The sequence below is a fragment of the Erythrolamprus reginae genome, chromosome 5, assembly GCF_031021105.1.
Source record: "Erythrolamprus reginae isolate rEryReg1 chromosome 5, rEryReg1.hap1, whole genome shotgun sequence".
Classification (NCBI taxonomy): Eukaryota; Metazoa; Chordata; class Lepidosauria; order Squamata; family Dipsadidae; genus Erythrolamprus; species Erythrolamprus reginae.
Window position 1 is genome coordinate 102,355,187 of NC_091954.1, and position 19,551 is coordinate 102,374,737.

The 19,551-nt window shown below is 42.7% G+C and overlaps 1 protein-coding gene across 1 annotated transcript; it reads right to left on the reverse strand.

The window, feature by feature from the left end:
- Positions 1-1,090: 1,090 nt before the first annotated feature.
- GHSR (growth hormone secretagogue receptor) lies at positions 1,091-19,254 on the reverse strand. Its single transcript, XM_070753651.1, has 2 exons — positions 18,477-19,254; positions 1,091-3,305 (listed from the first exon to the last, which is right to left on the reverse strand). The coding sequence occupies exons 1-2, from the start codon at positions 19,201-19,203 to the stop codon at positions 2,998-3,000; spliced, it is 1,035 nt and encodes a 344-aa protein (XP_070609752.1). The 5' UTR covers positions 19,204-19,254; the 3' UTR covers positions 1,091-2,997.
- Between the last annotated feature and the right edge of the window lie 297 nt (positions 19,255-19,551).

A 19,551-nucleotide genomic window follows, 5' to 3' on the forward strand; every position in this document is an offset into this window, starting at 1 on the left:
ACCACAGCTCTACCCAACCACAGGTGGCCTCATTTTCTTTGATAATAATCTCTCAGTTGTTGTTGCCTATGCATCCCTCTCCATATGCGTGGCTGTATCATTAACTCTTGTTCTGAATCCAAGGAGGAGCTAGATAATTTATCTCCTTCTGAGCTGTCTGCCACACTCTCCTCCTCCCTGTCACTCATGTCTTCTTGGTCAGAGGAGCCTTCATCTTCAGATTCCACCGGGGGTAAACCAGGCCTGCAGCATGTGGATGTCTCCCCCACATCCACAGTCCTTGGAGCAGGAGCTGGGCCAGAGCTAACCACAACAGGTACCAAGACGGGCCTGGTACATCCTCCTCAGAATCTGTCACTAATTGGCCCGGTCATGGATCACTCACAACATGGAGTGGGGAGGGAATGGGGATTTTACAGATTGGTGGTCATAAATTGAGGGGCGCCTGTGTGTATACTTTATGAAAATTGTAAACAATGTTAAGACCATTTACTTTTCCCAACAAAAGGAAATATCTATAGCTCAGTGTTGAACTTGGTGTTCACCCACAATATTATCTGGCTGAATAATGATATTTCTGCAAGCAAGCAACCATGCTATGGGAGTACAAAGAAACTCCATGTTTGTATTTAATCATATTGTTTTTTGTATACTGTTCAAAAAAAAGGGCAACACTTAAACAACAGAATATAACTCCAAGTAAATCAAACTTCTGTGAAATCAAACTGTCCACTTAGGAAGCAACACTGGTTGACAATTTCACATGCTATTGTGCACGCTCAACTTTGTACAGAACAAAGTATTCAATGAGAATATTTCATTCATTCAGATCTTGGATGTGTTATTTGAGTGTTCTTTATATTTTTGAGCAGTGTATATTACTTTTATATTGTTTGCTTCAATTTTTTTTTCTTCGTGTAAACTTTGTGTTCAATTATTTTTGAAAAAATCATTTCTACGGCAAGAAAAGCTGATCTGTTATAATGATTTCCATTCCTAATCATCCATTTAAAACCTATACAAAGCCTTCACCAAACACACAATAGGGACTTGAGAATAAATTGAAAATAAATTCCACTGCAACAATGTAGAAGCAGCCCAAAGTTTAATGTTTTGAAGAGCAGCAGATCACAGTGAACAAAAGCAAATCACAAATTGTATCCAGAATAAATCAAGCACAGTGCTTGTCTTAAACAGTCTCAAATTTGACCCAATCAATCAATGCCTGGGGAGGGTGCAAACAGCTTCTCTCAACCCCTGGAGGCCAAAAACAGCCTGTTTTCCAACTTTTGGTGGCCCCAATAGACTCGTATTTCATCCTCTCCAGGCTCCAAAGACTTCCCTGGAGCTGGGGGAGGGTAAAAACGCCCTCCCCCATCAGCCCAGCGGCTCTCCTGATGCTAAAAATGCCCTCCCAGAGCCTCTGTGTGATCCAAACATCAGCTGGCCAACATGTTGGAGCTGAGCTAGGGCAATGGCTCGTGTGCCAGCAGATATGGCTCCATGTGCCACCTGTGGCACCCGTGCCATAGGTTTGCCATCACTGCTATAAACCCTGCCGGAACCTGCTGAATTTCACCCCTGGTCAAAATTCTTAGAAAACTAAACCTCTTGTCCCACTGACCAACCCAGACTGGATCCTGCAACATTATCCTAGGATACATATATTCGCCTTCGTTCATAGTTAAATGTACCATCTACCATTCACTTTTTTTGTTTTTTTTGGAAGAATGCAAATGAGCTACCATTCCCCCTGGCACTACTTTTTTTAAAAATAAGATTTAGCATTCTCTCCCTGTGCTACCTTGAAGGCAGAAGCTGTCTAAAGAAGAGCCTTCATACTGTTGTATCCAAAAGACATGCGTGTGCTTGCTTCAAAATGAAAATTGAACGTCAACCATCATTTGAATCTCTCAATGTCTCTCCGATAACTGATATGGTTTTTTGGCATTTTCCAAACAAGGCAGAAAGGGGGTGTTTTTGTGTGTGTTTCTCAAAGTCTCCTTCCACTTCCATTCTGACCAACTTAGGACTTCATTAGAGTTTTCCAGATCTGGTGAGACCTCATTGACCTATCGATTGGCCCAGCGGCTCCCTAGGGATGCCATGATACATATCTGCCCATTGCCATTGGCCAGAAATTAATACTACCAAAATTTTTACTACCACACTGTGAGCATGGCTTATGCAGGACGCCCTGCATTTTCTTCAACATCTTTCAGTGCAAATTGGGTGCTCTGGGGTAGAGCTCCATTTTTGCTACCCCATTGCGTTCTCCCCACCCACCCAATCCTGGCAGTAGCCCACCCTTGCTTCTACTGGGATTCTATCTCCTGGACCACCACAATCCTTTTTCCAGGTCCCTTTTGCAGAAAAGGTGCAACTTGATTGTCCACTGGTGCAACTTGATTGTCACAATAATAAGGTGGCAAGCAACCCACAACAGGCTGGTACATATTGTTCTAGCAGGGATGAAGGAAACCATCCTTTCTGGCTTCTCTCTGCCTACATAGGAGAGGGAAGTTCCCTTGCTTTTGATGTCATCCCTTCTTTTATGCAGTACAAAATACATACACATACTATATTCCCACCTGATGGCGAAACCTCTCCAATTAGTTTCTGCATCACAGCTCGTTCCTCCCCATACTGGGCTGCATATTAGCACAAAGACAGGTTCTGTTACTTCAACGTTTGTACTTTATAAACATAAGTCACCGCAATTCCCATCTTTATGCATAGCATCATAGGCACTGGAAATGATTCGAAAGGATAGCTTTTTCACCCACTGCTGATGAATATATTTACACAGAACATCTGTCATAATATTCCTGACAACTCGGCTTTTTTTTAATTTAAAAAAAAACCCAACCCTTTTCATTTCCATACCTGAGTTTTCAAATTGCGAAAAGAAACAAACACTCCAACTTTTTTAGCCAGCCTGAATACTTTTCCCCTTCTCTAGCGGTTTTAAGTGACACCTCGGTCCAGCTTCTGATGTCACGTCGCTCCCAGCCTGGACTCTGTCGAAGTGTGGCATCTTCTCTCCGTCATCGCTAAAAGTTTTTTCTTCCTCGGCGGCTTCATTCCAAAAAGCCTGTAAGCTGCTTCTCGGTATTTCTTTGACATGATGTTGTACAGGATTGGGTTGATGGCAGCGCTTAGGTAGAAGAGAACGAAGGAGACCACGTTGCAGTACTGGCTGATGACAGCGATATCCAAGGATTCCACTTCAAAGGTTTTGGAAAAGAGATAACGTCCCAGGTAGAAGGGCAGCCAGCAGAGGACAAAAGCCAAAACCACCACCGCTAGTTTAAAAAAAAGTGGGAGAGAAAGAGAGTGCGTATGAAAATGAATTAAAATATTTGCTGAGGTTTCTCTTTTTAATACAAGTTTCAAGGCACAGACGAAAGATATACTAAGATGGATTTTGAGATGGGAATCTGGACTACCCATCTTAGAAGAAGAAGAAGCAGGGCAAAAGGAATGATTTAACTATTCTTCCTGCAGCAAATGTCTTAGATACAGTTGTTCTCAACCTTTCTAATGCCACAACCCCTTAATACAGTTCCTCATAAGTGTACCGCCAATTCTCAGAGCTTTAAGCTGATTGGCAGGAAGGTCAGAGGGACATCCTCACTGTAAATGCCTGATTGGTCAGTGTTCTGTCGAGCTCTCTGGTAGAATCCTCCCAAAAATGCACAGATACAATTTCAGATACACACATGTTTGAAAATTCAAAACAATATTCTTTATAATGAAAATTCACTTAAACCAAGCCCTCTTTTGGGATAGCAAAGAGCACTCGTCTCCAAACAAACTGGTAATTTGTACAAGTCCCTTATCAGTTCTGTGATACTTAGCTTGCAGCTGTGAGGCAATTCACAGTCCTTCTTTTTTCAAAAAGTGAAACACACTTTGCCCTGGTTTAGTTTCAAAGTGGGGGAAAATCAGCACACAAAAGGTCAAAGTCAGGAAAGCAGTCATGAAACAAAACGATCAGATAATCCTCCACAATGGCCAAACCCACAGGCTGCTCTTTATAGCAGCCTCAATAATCACCACAGCCCCACCCAACCACAGGTGGCCTCATTTTCTTTGATAATAATCTCTCAGTTGTTGCTGCCTATGCATCGCTCTCCGCATGCGTGGCTGTATCATTAACTCTTGTTCTGAATCCAAGGAGGAGCTAGATAATTGATCTCCTTCTGAGCTGTCTGCCACACTCTCCTCCTCCCTGTCACTCATGTCTTCTTGGTCAGAGGAGCCTTCATCTTCAGATTCCACCGGGGGCAAACCAGGCCTGCAGCATGTGGATGTCTCCCCCACATCCACAGTCCTTGGGGCAGGAACTGGGCAAGAGCTAACCACAACAGTCAGATTGTAAAAATATGTTCCAAGGCGCCAGAATAGAAGCTTTCGTTCCTAACACCATGGGAAATTTGTCTTTTCCCATGGTTTTAGGTGACCCATGTGAAACAGTCATTCAACCCCCAGGTTGAGAACCACTGACTTAGAATAACAACAGAGTTGGAAGGGATCTTGGAGGTCTTCTAGTCTAACCCCCTGCTTAGGCAGGGAACCCTATACTACCTTCAGATAAATATGTATCTAATCTCTTCTTTAAAACTTCTGGTGTTGGAGCATTTACAACTTCAGGAGGCAAGTTGTTCCACTGATTAATTGTTCTAACGGTAAGGAAAGTTCTTGTTAGTTCAAAATTGCTTCTTTCCTCCAGCTGTTCCTTGTTCCTCAAACAACACATCTAGAGACCAGTGACTAGAACCAGCCAGAACAAGAGGCCATTGGAGAAAGAGGCAAAGAGAAACCAATGTTGGCTGCTCCCTTTCTTCATCTCTCATCCATAAGCCTTGTACAGAATCTACTATTTATTTTATGGAAAAGTTTCTGGCCTTGGGCAGTTAATAATCCCTTAGATTCTTAATGGACTTAAAATGGTGGTAGCCTACTTTATCATTTTTACTTACATTATTTCTCCAAAATGTTAAACAAAGTACATAAAATATCTTGGAACAGGTGAGACTAAAGGGCACTAATAAAGGACACTAAAGCATGCAGAAGTCTGCAGGTTCACTGTTCTGTCGGGCTCTCTGGTAGACTCCTCCCAAAAATTCACAGGTACAAATTTCAGACACACACACACACGTTTGAAAATTCAAAACAATGTTCTTTATAATGAAAATTCACTTAAACTAAGCCCTCTTTTGGTATAGCAAAGAGCACTTGTCTCCAAACAAACTGGTAATTTGTACAAGTCCCTTATCAGTTCTGTGATACTTAGCTTGCAGCTGTGAGGCAATTCACAGTCCTTCTTCTTTCACAAAGTGAAACACACTTTGCTCTGGTTTAGTTTCAAAGCGGGGGAAAACCAGCACACAAAAGGTCAAAGTCAGTTAAGCAGTCACGAAACACAACGATCAGATAATCCTCCACAATGGCCAAACCTACAGGCTGCTATTAATAGCAGCCTCACTAATTACCACAGCCCCACCCATCCACAGGTGGCCTCATTTTCTTTGATAATAATCTCTCAGTTGTTGTTGCCTATGCATCGCTCTCCGCATGCGTGGCTGTATCATTAACTCTTGTTCTGAATCCAAGGAGGAGCTAGATAATTGATCTCCTTCTGAGCTGTCTGCCACACTCTCCTCCTCCCTGTCACTCATGTCTTCTTAGTCAGAGGAGCCTTCATCATCAGATTCCACTGGGGTGGGGGGGCAAAACAGGCCTGCAGCATGTGGATGTCTCCCCCACATCCACAGTCCTTGGGGCAGGGGCTGGGCCAGAGCTAACCACAACATTCACCAATTTGAAACCCTGACACATTCCCCAGCAATATTTCTATTCAAAGCCCCAAAAGATCCGATGCCACTTTGGTTGCTCATTTGCAGCACAAATCCCTATGATCTAATCTTTCCTTTACCATCATCTCATGTACCAAGCAACTCTGGCAGTCAATGCCTCATTCTTTACAACAACTTCCCCAGGTATCCAAAGAGCTACAATAGAAAAGGGAAACTCACATAGTCCTGGTATATAAACTGGGTAACATGCAAATATCTATGGTCCATGGTACAGAACCTTATTTTTTTAACCACAACAAGTTGCAACTAAGTCTTGTTTATAAACTGACACATGCACAGTACCGGAAAGTTTTTTGACACATGCACAGTACCGGAAAGATATTGATAAAATTGAACGGGTCCAAAGACGGGCTACAAAGATGGTGGAAGGTCTTAAACATAAAACCTATCAGGAAAGACGTCATGAACTCAATCTGTATAGTCTGGAGAACAGAAGGGAAAGGGGGGACATGATCGAAACATTTAAATAGGTTAAAGGGTTAAATAAGGTCCAGGAGGGAAGTGTTTTTAATAGGAAAGTGAACACAAGAACAAGGGGACACAATCTGAAGTTAGTTGGGGGGAAGATCAAAAGCAACATGAGAAAATATTATTTTACTGAAAGAGTAGTAGATCCTTGGAACAAACTTCCAGCAGACGTGGTCGGTAAATCCACAGTAACTGAATTTAAACATGCCTGGGATAAACATATATCCATCCTAAGATAAAATACAGGAAATAGTATAAGGGCAGACTAGATGGACCATGAAGTCTTTTTCTGCAGTCAATCTTCTATGTTTCTATGTTTTGTAGACATTCAGTCTCATAAATTGCTTTGTACTTTACATATTCATTTCAGAAGCTTCCTAAAGATGGCAATGTATGCTCAGTGCCGTAAATTTGGCTTCTGAGCATACTCAGAATTTATTCCCATGGTACAAATTTTATTTTATTTTATTTGCAGTAGTCTTTGCATGTGGGAAAGTGATAGAGGAGCGGTGTCTCGGTTCCTTGGATCATCAGAAATATGTGTTTTCCGATGGTTTTAGGGGACCCCTGTGAAAGGATCATTTGATCCCCCCAGGTTGAAAACTGCTGCTCTAGATAGATGTTTTCCTGAATGACTGAAGCAGTCAGGAACTGAACCAGTCACTCTACTCATGGGGATGATATCCTGATATAAACTGTCATGAGCATATATCAGCGGCCTCAAAACTTTACCTGTCCTAGTGATAATGGGAATAAATCACCAACAAATAAACCTCCCATTTTCTTCAGTCTACTCAACTTGGATATCTCTACCCGAGGCAACATTTTTATAGAAAAGCAGTAAGTAGTCACCACTCAATGAATGACAAGTCTTCATCTGTCATGGAAAGGAAATAAAATACCACTGGAGTTTCGAGGAAGAGCAACAGACTTTGAGTTCCTTAATTTATTACTACAGTCTCACAATGAAGATGTCCTGAGATTTTCTACCTGAATGTCAAAATAATTGGGCCACTTTAGAGTCCCCAACGCTGCTAACAGAGGAATCATCATTTGCCTGTTGACCTGACATGTCTGGAGTCAGTCTTGTGGGAAACGGAGGGTGGGCTATGTTGTGGTTAACTCTGGCCCAGCTCCTGCCCCAAGGACTGTGGAGGTGGGATGGAAGAGGGGGGCTTGGCAGACAGCCCAGGAAGAAGCCAAGCCTCATTATCTTCGTTAGAGTCTGATGAGGAAACAATGATAGACCCACACATGCGTAGAGCTATGCATAGGAGAGAACAGCTTCAAAAGTATTACAATATCGCCAAAAAGGCTTCTAGAGTTTTTAACCTGATCCTACGCAGCTTCTGCTCTGGCAATCTCACGTTACTCACCAGAGCCTACAAAACTTTTGCCAGACCCATCCTTGAATACAGTTCATCTGTCTGGAACCCATACCACATCTCGGACATCAACACCCTTGAAAATGTCCAAAGATACTTCACCAGAAGAGCCCTTCACTCCTCCACTCGAAACAGAATACTCTACGAAAGCAGACTATCAATCCTAGGTCTAGAAAGCTTGGAACTACATCGCCTAAAACACGATCTAAGTATTGCCCACAAGATCATATGCTGCAACGTTCTACCTGTCAATGACTATTTCAGCTTCAATCGCAACAACACAAGAGCACACAACAGATTTAAACTTAATATTAACCGCTCCAAACTTGACTGTAAAAAATATGACTTCAGCAACAGAGCTGTCGAAGCGTGGAACCCCCAACACTTTTCCCTTAGACTATCCATGATTGACCTCTCCAGGTTCCTTAGAGGTCAGTAAGGGGCGTACATAAGTGCACTGGTGTGCCTTTCGTCCCCTGTCCAATTGTCTCTCCTTATCTCATTTATCTTTTCTTCCTTTCAAATAAGTTCACCTAGACTTTTATATCTTTTCTTCTATTCTTTTCTTTACTTATATTATTATATATCTTTCTCTTCAATGTGTATTATGTATTGGACAAAATAAATAAATAAATAAATATAAATTAAAATAAATTACGGGAGATAATTGAGTCCACCTTTGGTTGGGTGGGGTTCAAGTAATTAGGGCTGCTGTTAAATTGGCAGCGTGCCAGCCTTGCAGTGTGGAAGATTATCTGATCGTACTTGTTGGACCTTGACTTGCCGTTTCAGAATTTGTTCTCAGGACTCTGTTTGGATTTCAGGACTTTGGCCGCAGGTCCCTTCTAATTCTGTTCATCTGTTAAGATCTCAAGTGGGTGAAAGATCTGCAAAATAAGACTAATGAAAGATGGCTAAAAAGTTGGGTTAAGTTTAGCCCACTGAAGAGAAACATGATGGCAGTCTGGATCTGCAAAGTAGTTCTACAACAGAAGTGTGGACCTATTCTCCATTTTTACAGATGAAAACCTTAAAATTATCTTAAAATGATGACCTTCCAATAAAAGGCCATAACTCTCGTTGTGATTTATTGGGGGGGAAACCAAATTGCATGTCTGCGTTGAATGTTTTTTCAGAAAAGGAATCAGAGCTGGGAAATAGCCTTGAATTTGGGAGGTGGGGGAGGAGGCAATGGCAATGGAGGGCAATTGATGTCAATTGAAAGGCAACGGAGTACTTTCTCCCACTTAACCAAGAAATAAAATTCAGAGATCTACAGTTGGTCTGCCAAAAGAAACGAGAATGACAAAGCGTAAATTATTGCAAATTGACCCTTTTTGTAGCTATTATCTTCCTCTTTGGATCACATTTAAAAAGTCTGGGTGAATACGGAGTCGATAACTATCTCTGGAGTTGAGTGGCTTTATAATTTTTTTTAAAATAGTAAGGTGAAAAAGCCCAAACCTTTTATCGTGGTTTGTAAAAAATAAATGACTTTCTATAGCAATACAGAAGGACCAGTCGTTTTGCTTTTTCCCGGCAATTTTGTTGCAACTTGCAAAATATTTTTTCTTCCTTAATTTAACATGTTTCCTCAAGAACCTACCCCCAAAATAAGACCTATTTAAGTGCCTGCGAAGCCAGTCCACCATTTTCTCTGGTTGTTCACTGTCCAGACAACGCAAGGTGTGGAGGTGAGAGAGGGAGGGAACATGGCCCATGCACCCCACAGGCATTTGCCATCCATGCGGAACAGCCTTGCGGTGGCCGCTCCTGCAACCCTAGCCACCGCACCGCTTCTGTTAATGGCGGTTGCAAAAAGAGCGGTAAGGCCAGCGATGCACCTCACGCCCCTCCCCTCCTTACCTAACAGTGCGATGGTCACAGCAGGCCATCCTGCCACGCGCGCCACAATCACCCACGCAGAACAGTCTCACAGTGGCCACACCCACGACCCTAGCCACTGCACCCCTTCTCTTAAGGGCGGCTGCAAAAAAGAGCGGTAGGCCCAGCGACATGCCTCACACCACACTCCTCATCTAACAGTGTGATGGTCACAGCAGGTCATGCCACCATCTACAACAGAGTTGCTTTGCCGGTGCTGCTCAGGCCACTTTTGCAGCTGCAAAAGCGGCAGGAGGCCAAGCAAAGGGCCCCACGTGTTGCTGGGCCTCCTCCTTGCTTGCCGTGCAGGAGGTGAGATGAGGCTGGAGGTAGGGGAAAGGGGAGGAAGAAGCCCCACATGCCCGACATGCACTCCATCTACACGGAACAGCAGTCTTCTGTTAATGGCAGCCACAAAGAGCATGTCAGAAAGTGACATGCCTTGCAATCCCCTACTTACCTAATGATGCAAATGGTCACAGCAGGACATCCCACTGTCTACAAAAGAGATGCTTCACTGTTGCCACTCAGGCCACCACCTTAATTTAATTTTAATTTAATTTAAGAACATAAGAAGAGCCATGCTGAATCAGGCCAAAGCCCACCGAGTCCAGCATTCTGCGTCACACAGTGGCCCCTCAATTGTCCATGGGGATCTTGAGCGGAAAGAGAAGGTAAGACCCTCCCTTCCCTTGACGCCCAACAAATGGTACTCAAGGGAATCCTGCCTGCCTCAATCAACATAGAGGCAGCACATGGACATCCGTTTCAATAACCACCGATACACTTGGCATCCATGAGTCTGTCTAATCCTGCCTTGAAACTATCCAGGCTGACAGCTGTTTAAATTTATTAAATTTATAAAAGGTTTGGGCTTTTTCACCTTACTATTTTAAAAAATTATAAAGCCACTCAACTCCAGAGATAGTTATCGACTCCGTATTCTCCCAGCTGCAAGAAGTTTCTTCACAAGAAGATTTTTTTATGGTAATCCCATAAAATATTTTGCAAGTTTCAACAAAATAGCTGGGGAAAAGAAAAAGGACTGGTCCTTCTGTATTGCTATAGAAACTCATTGGTTTTTTACAAACCGCAATAAAAGGTTTGGGCTTTTTCACCTTGCTATTTTAAAACCTGTTTCCCTGCACACAATGGCAAGAAATGTGATGGAGCTGGAAATCAAGCACTGTTAGGGTACCAAAAGTACTCACTTCCTCCAAGAAAGGCTTGGAGGAAGTGAGAACACTTGGGGGGGGGTGTTTGGGGGTGTTCTGTCTGGGTCACTCCGGAAGCTATGATCAACCCAAAAAGATAAGCCAGACACACCGGTGCAATGCAAATGCAGTTTATAAAGTTCAATAGAAACAAAACTAACAGAAAATGTTCTTACAAAGCAGGAAAACATGGAACTCCAAATCTATCCACCAAGGCAATAGTTCATGCAGCAATACAGGATTCTTGCTGCCAAGACGAGGCTGTAGATAGCAGACATACACCTCCCATGGGTCTTCCAAACTGCTGGGCCACAAGCCAGGAACAGAGACGCCGAGAAACAAGACAGGATAACGCAACTCCAAACTGATAACACTCCACATGGCTTCAAGGGCTTGCCTGCCTTATATACCCTTTCCCTGTTAATGAGGACCACACCCAAGCCCAGCTGTTCCTAATTCACTGCTAATAGTATTTCTTCAATTGCTCCTTCCTTTGATCTGAACGTCTCTGTCGCCTGTAAATGACAGCTTGAGCTTCGTCCCCTAGTGACTCCAAGCTACTGGCTGGAGAGAGCCCCTCCCCGGGGCTCTCATGCTGTTCTTCCTCGTCCCCTTCCTGACTATATTCTCCCCCGTCCGACTGCTCAGCCCCCTCCTCTTCGCTTTTATCCTCCTCCGGGCATGGAGCCAGCAAAGATGCAGCTGGACCCTGATCGGCCTCAGGCTGAACCATAACAGGGGGGAGCTTTTCTGGTGGCTAAGCGAGGGATGGGATGTCCTGCCATGACCGGTGAGGGGAGGAGAAGAGATGGCAAGTGGAGCCCTGTCTCCCTCCATACTCTCCACACTCTCCCATGCCCCACCCATCCCTCCTCACCTGCCACCCTTAAATTGCATTGATAAAAGGTAACAGGTGGCTAAGCAAGGCGCAGGAAGCCCTGGCATGCCTGGCAAGGGGTGGGGGGGAGAAGAGATGGCAAGAGGAGCCCTGTCTCACTCCATGAACCCTGTTGTGGTTAGCTCTGGCCCAGCTCCTGCTCCAAGGAATGTGGAGGTGGAGGTGGGGGAAACATCCATATGCCACAGGCCTGTTTTGCTCCCGACAGAGTCTGCCAGCAAATTATCCTCTGACGAAGGAAGTGTGGGTGACATGGAAGAGTGGGGTTTGGCAAACAACTCAGGAGGAGATCAATCGTCTTTATCTTTGCTGGATTCAGATCAGGAATGTATGACAGACCCACGCATGCGTAGAGTTATGCATAGGAGAGAACAACTTAAGAAATATTACAGGAGATAAGAGAGGCCACCTGTGTTTGGGTGGGGCTCCAGTAATTAGAGCTGCTGATAAAAATAGCAGCGTGCTGGCTTGGCCGTTGTGGAAGATTATCTGATCGTAGTTCGTCAAGGTGAATTGTTGATTCTTGATTGTATTCCAGACTGTGCCTGGAATTCCTGGACTTTGGATTATACTTCATTGTGAGTATTTATCACTGTTTGGACAACAGTAGCTGTGACCCAATTTCACAGTTACTGAGTTAATAATTGGACTTCGTTCTTGTATTGTATTCCAACTGTGCCTGGAAGTTATAAAGGGAGTTTTTTCTTCTCTTCTGTTGATAAAGAACATTTATTTGCCTTCTATCGTGTGTGTGTGTCTGCTTGGACTAATTAACCTGTAATTAAGGGCGGTTGGCACACGCCGGCAGAACACACCACAATGAAAGACAACAGCAGCCTGGCTGCTTCCTTTCCCCACCCTTCTCTGGCACTGGAAGCCAACTGATAGGCACATGCTCAGTCACTCATTCATCCCTCTCTCCAGTGATGGGCTACCAAAATTTTTACTACACACTGTGGGCGTGGCTTATGCATTTTGTTTCAACATCTTTCAATGCAAATTGGGTGCTCTGGGGTGGAGCTCCATTTTCACTACCCCATTGCATTCCCCCCAGTCCAAACAGTAGCCCACCCCTGCATATAACTAAAGAAACAACCCCTCCCGCAATAAAAACCAAAATCTAGCACTGCCACCATACTACACTGTTGCAACCTATTCATATCTTTGACTTTACTCTACTTCAGTATGTTGGGGCAGGGCCAAATCCTGAATGTAGAAAATTAAAATGATGGTGACTCTCAGATCTTCAGTAGTCTATGGGGCAGGGGCTACTTTTCTGGGTTGCTATCAGCAAACCCAATACAGGCAAAATATGCTTCACCCCCTTTATCACAAAGTAAATCCTAATAAAGAGTATTACTGGTGCTTGGCCAACTTCACTTTTGGTCTTCCTAACAAAAACACTTGTCAATAATCATCAGATCTTACCTACTGAACAACCATGTGTTCTGCCAGCTCTTGGCACGAGCCTCTAATTAAATGCAAAAGTAGCCAAAACAGACACACACACAGGAAAAGTTAACAATACTTTCTTTATCCACAGAAAAATAGAAGCAAAACCCTCTTTTTGTAGTCAAAGCGCTCACTTGTAAAACAAACAGACTTGAAGGCAGTGAAATAACAAAAAAACAAACAAACTCAAAGCAATTAACAAGTAGCTGTGAAGTCGTCACTGCTACTCTCCTTCAGACTTTGTTTAACTCACACGGTTAACTATGATTTACGTTCAGAGTCCAGATATCAAAACACAGGGTCCTTGGAGAATCCGAAAAGTCAAGGCAAATCCACAAGCACAAACAGATAATCTTCCACACTGAGAGGCCGGCACGCTGCCCATTTAACAGCAGCCCTAATTACTTGAACCCCACCCAACCACAGGTGAACTCTCTTATCTCTTATAATACCTACGTAGCTGCTCTTTCCTATTCAAGGCTCTTCATCTACATACATCAATAAATGTTTCATCATCAGAGTCCAGTGAAGATAAAGAGGATGATGCATTGCTTCTTAATGGGCTGCCTGCCAGGCCCCCCATTTCACAGTCACTCCCTGTTTCCGACGATACTTCACTGCCTGAAGCAGTCGGCAGTAAAACAGGCCTTTGACACTTGGAGGATTCACCCACATCCACTCCCACAGTCCTTGGGGCAGGAGCTGTCCCAGAGCCAACCACAACACCATGGTCCCAATTCACAGGACATCTGTTGGGGAGGAGGTCCAAGAAGTCTAAGTGATGGTCATGCACTCAAAGAACTGCCCCCCTTTTACATGAAAAGAGATGAAGCTTTGACCATACAATCATGGATTGACCTTTGGACACCACTATGCTGATGCTCCAATTGAGACCAAAGCAGTTCATCCCTGAATGAGTGTCTTCATAATTGCAACTACGCAAGTAAGTCTCCCTGCTTTCTGTAAAGCTTATTCTTAGTAGTGTACAGGATTATGACAATAGTGTTAACTTTCCAGTTCCATTATAATTTATGATGCATTCATTTTTCTCCGACAGTAAGAAGCAGAAGTACAAAATTTGCACTCCACAAGTCTTTGCAAAAGTTGCTGCTAAAATGTAAATGTTTTTTAATGTGACTAAAGGAAAAAGCTATTAAAATATGTGAAAAATGATTGTTGTTATTTCTGGCAGCGTTATATGTTTAACTCTTTGTAATGTTTATTAAACACAAATCTCCTATTGCATGTAATCCAGTCCAAGGTGCGTCTGCAGGCAAGTTATCACAATTACTCTTTGTCACATATTCCCAAGCAGAAAACTGCATCCTTCAGACTCGATGGATTTCCTCACTCAGGCTTCAAAGTGCAAGATTTTGACCCAATCGGGTCTATCAAACTGTCTTGCAACAGTTAGAGAAACTAAGGCACAATAAATCTGTAGATTCTTACCATCTTCTCTGATCAGTAATGCTGTATGCAAAATTGACTTAAAAATCTATCCAATATAATATTCAATCTGATCATTGAAGATTCAATGGATCTTCATACCTAAGATGTTAAACTTGATATCTTTAACTTGGTTATTGTTCTGCCGGCGTGTTTCAACTGCCTGTAATTACAGGGTAATTAGTCCACAATAAATGGAAAACCCAAAAGTTTTATAAACAGAAAAACAGAAACAGCTCCCTTTTTAAATGCCAAAGGGATTTTCTGGTACACACATGGCACAGGTTAAATGCAATCCAATTGCTCACCCAATAACTGGGAAATTGAGTCCAATTCTAAAGTCCAGAGAGTCCACACGCAATCTTGAACAGCACAAAAACCATGATCTTGACAAAACAATGAATCAGACAAACTGCCATGAGGCTAAAACACCAAGCTGCACTTTTATCTGTAGCACTAATTACAGCAGCCCCACCCAACCACAGGTGGCCTCATTTTCTCTTGTAATAATCCTTCAGTTGTTGTCTCCTATGCATCACTCTACGCATGCATGGATGTGTCATTAATTCTTGTTCAGAATCCAGGGATGATACAGAAGATTGATCTCTTCCTGGGCTGTCTGCCAAACTCCCCTCTTCCCTGTCACTCACGCTTCCTTGGTCAGAGGAGGCTTCGTCGTCAGATTCCATCGGGAGCAAAACAGGCCTGCAGCATGTGGATGTTTCCCCCACATCCACCTGCACATTCCTTGGGGCAGGAGCTGGACCAGAGCCAACCACAACAGTTATGGAACAGTCAGAAATTGGATTAGGTTATGGAACAGTTAGAATTTGGTAAAGTTATGACTCCATATATTGCAGAATGGTAGAAAGTCAGTTAAGTGTTCTGCAAACTGAACCTTTAAGTAATATGACTGTGTTTTATGACTTTTGCAAATCTGGAAGCCTATCCTAGCTATTTCAAAGATGTTGGAAAGTCATAGCAGGAAGAGATGGGATCATCAGAGCCTTAAGCATCTCGCCATCTGTATTAGGAACCAAACAGATATTTGACCGACCTAACTTGTTGAACTGTTGACTGAGGATAGTGAAAAAGCCCAGAGGCAATAATTATTTTATTTTTCTAAATCTTCAGATCATGTCCTCAGGTTACATAAAAACATAGAAGATTGACGGCAGAAAAAGACCTCATGGTCCATCTAGTCTGCCCTTATACTATTTCCTGTATTTTATCTTAGGATGGATATATGTTTATCCCAGGGATGTTTAAATTCTGTTACTGTGGCTTTACCAACCACGTCTGCTGGAAATTTGTTCCAAGGATCTACTACTCTTTCAGTAAAATAATATTTTCTCACGTTGCTTCTGATCTTTCCCCCAACTAACCTCAGATTGTGCCCCCTTGTTCTTGTGTTCACTTTCCTATTAAAAAACACTTCCCTCCTGAACCTTATTTAACCCTTTAACATATTTAAATGTTTTGATCATGTCCCCCCTTTCCCTTCTGTCCTCCAGGCAGATGTTTGACTGACCTAACTTGTTGACCTATTGACTGAGGATAAAGCCCAGAGGCAAATATTATTTCATTTTTCTAAATCTTCAGATTATGTCCTCCGGTTCTTATTGATGTTTTAGGAACATGCTAGGTCAGTTTAAAAATGTTACACTTTTAAAAGTTATTTATTTATTAGATGAGTATCATGCTCTTCCTACTGTAGCTCAAAATAGCATACCTCCACCAATTTTGTGCATCAACCACAGCAAAAACATTGTGAGTTAGGATGGGCAGAGAGTAAATGGCTGGCTCACAGTCATACAGTGAACTTCCATGGCTGAAAACAAAGTTGAAGCTGGGTGTCCTCCCTTCTAATCCATCTTATTAACTCTACCACACTTGGAGAAATGGAAACTAAAATTGAGTGGAACTTTCTGACCAGTCCTCCTGTCCACATATCCAAATGGATATGTTCTAAATCAGGACCCCTTGGTCAAATGTAGGGTAGGGTTTCCTGCCTAACAAGGGGCTGGACTAGAAGACCTCCAAGGTCCCATTCAACTCTGTTATTATTAAACGATAACCTGGAGAATCATTGATGAAGAATCAAACCTTTCATTATATGCCAATGAGACATGCATAGCTAGTATAACTAGCATATCATGTGACCTGTTAAAGAATGTAAGACTATGCAAGCTGTTTTAATTTACATAGCATTCTCAATCAATATCAATCAATCAATCAACCAATCAATCAGAATAGAGCTGGAAGGGACTTGGAGGTCTTCTAGTGCAACCCCCTACTCAAGCAGCAGAACTTATATCATTTCAGACAAATAGAATGTTGCGGGAATTGGGGATATCTAGTTTAATGAAAAGAAGACTAGGGATGACATGATAGCAGTGTTATGATATCTCAGGGGCTTCCACAAAGAAGAGGTGGTCAAACTATTCTCCAAAGAACCTGAGAGCAGGACAAGAAGCAATGGGTGGAAACTAATCAAGGAGAGAAGCAACCTAGAACTAAGGAGACATTTCCTGACAGTTAGAGCAATTGACCAATTGAACAACTTGCACGCAGAAATTTTGAATTCTCCAACACTGGAAGTATTTAAGAAGAGGTTGGACAACCATAGAGAATATCTCCGGGACCGCCTTCTGCTGCACGAATCCCAGCGACCGGTTAGGTCCCACAGAGTTGGCCTTCTCCGGGTCCCGTTGACTAAACAATATCATTTGGTGGGACCCAGTGGAAGATCCTTCTTTGTGGCGGCCCCGACCCTCTGGAACCAGCTCCCCCCAGAGATCAGAATTGCCCCCACCCTCCTTGCCTTTTGTAAACTTCTTAAAACCCACCTCTGCCGTCAGGCATGGGGTAATTGAGACACCTCCCCGGGGCCCATACAGTTTATGCATGGTATGTTTGTGTGTGTGTATATTGTTTGCTTTTTAATAAGGGTTTTTTAGTGATTTTAAATTATTAGATTTGTTATATATTGTTTTATTATTGTTGTGAGCCGCACCGAGTCTACGGAGAGGGGCGGCATACAAATCTAAATAATAATAATAATAATAATAATAATAATAATAATAATAATAATAATAATAATAATAATAATAAATTTGTCTGAAGTGGTGTAGGATTTCCTGCCTGAGCGGGGGGTTGGAGTAGAAGACCTCCAAGGTCCCTTCCAACTCTGTTATTCTATTCTAAATGGCTGTTCACTCTCTTCTTAAATCTAATCTGAAGGACATGTTCTTTGTTACTTAAAATATTGCATGCTATGGGAAGTCATATAATACTAATGTGCCAGCCTATAGCTGACACCCCTCTTTCTTTCTTTCTTTCTTTCTTTCTTTCTTTCTTTTCTTTTCTTTTCTTTTCTTTTCTTTTTTTCCCTTCCCCCTTCCCCATATCCCCTATCCTCAATTCATTCATTTCCCCCTCATTTTTTCCTTTTCTTTTCTTTTCTCCTTCCCCTTTTCTTTTCCATACTTGATGTTATTGTTATACCTTTATACCAGTGTTTCCCAACCTTGGCAACTTGAAGATATTTGGACTTCAACTCCCAGAATTCCCCAGCCAGCAAATGCTGGCTGGGGAATTCTGGGAGTTGAAGTCCAGATATCTTCAAGTTGCCACGGTTGGGAAACACTGCTTTATACCACGTACTACATTCTTTTTTGTCTTACGTTTTTAATGAAAATATCTAATAAAGATTATTTTAAAAAATATTGCATGCTTCAACACAACTTTTAGATGGTTCAATAAACAATATTCTGGATTTTACATCTTGGATTTACAGAATAAGCAGGCTTGTCTTGGGGGGGGGGGAATAGATCAAGTACCTTACCTAGCATTTTTATTGTCTGTCTGTTGTACTTGTCCCTGATGGAAGTCTTTGGCCCAATGTTTTTCTTCTTTCGCTTCCAAAGCTTTCTCACAATGAGGCTGTAGAGAACGGTCAAGCAGAAAACGGGCAGGAAAAAGAAGACACTGGAGGTCCACACCATAATGGTCAGCCACCCTGAATGAATGGCATACTCCGTGATTCGACATTCATTGGTATCCAAAGGATTTGTCCCATTCTCATGCTCAACTCCAACCAGAACAAAGATGGGCCCGGCACTGACGAAAGATATCACCCAGAGCATGAGGATAAGGAGTTTGACTTTGGTCTTGGTGATGATCGCCTTGGCCCTGAGTGGAAAGCAGACAGCAAAGTATCTTTCGGCGCTCAGGGCTGTGATGTTGAGTATGGTTGAGTAGGTACAACACTCGCTGACAAATTGGAAGAGCTTGCAGAGAAGATCTCCAAAATTCCAGGGCTGATACTGCCAGAGGCGGAAGAGGTCCAGGGGCATGCAAAGGAAGATCAAGAGGTCGGAGAAAGCCATGCTGGAGAGGTACAAGTTGGTGGTTGTCCTCATATCCTGGAACTTAAAGACCACCAGCATTGTCATCAGGTTTCCAAGAATCCCAACCGTGAAGAAGAGCAAACAGGTGACAGTGACACTGGTGAGGAGAGGTGCAGGGAACAGGTACGAAACTTCAGTCTGGGTGTTGTTGTCATAATCCATGATGGTTATGTGTCCAGTCAGTATTTGTTCATCTGACTACATCAGCTGCTTCCTCATATCTGAGAAGAACCAGGCCATGGGCTCTGAGGATGGCAAAAAAAAAAAATAGACAGTTGAGAGATGCTAAATGAAAACAAACAAGCCAGGTAAGCAAGATGTGGATTGGATTGGATTGGAAGGGGAGGAGAGAGAGGAAATTCAATCTAACTTGAAAACTTTCCAGTCCCTTCATGAGATTCGGATTCCTCTAACAAAGTAAGTCATCTGCCATAATCATTGTTTTGCTTCTGCATTAACCATGCAACAACACAAGAGCACGCAACAGATTCAAACTTAATATTAATCGCT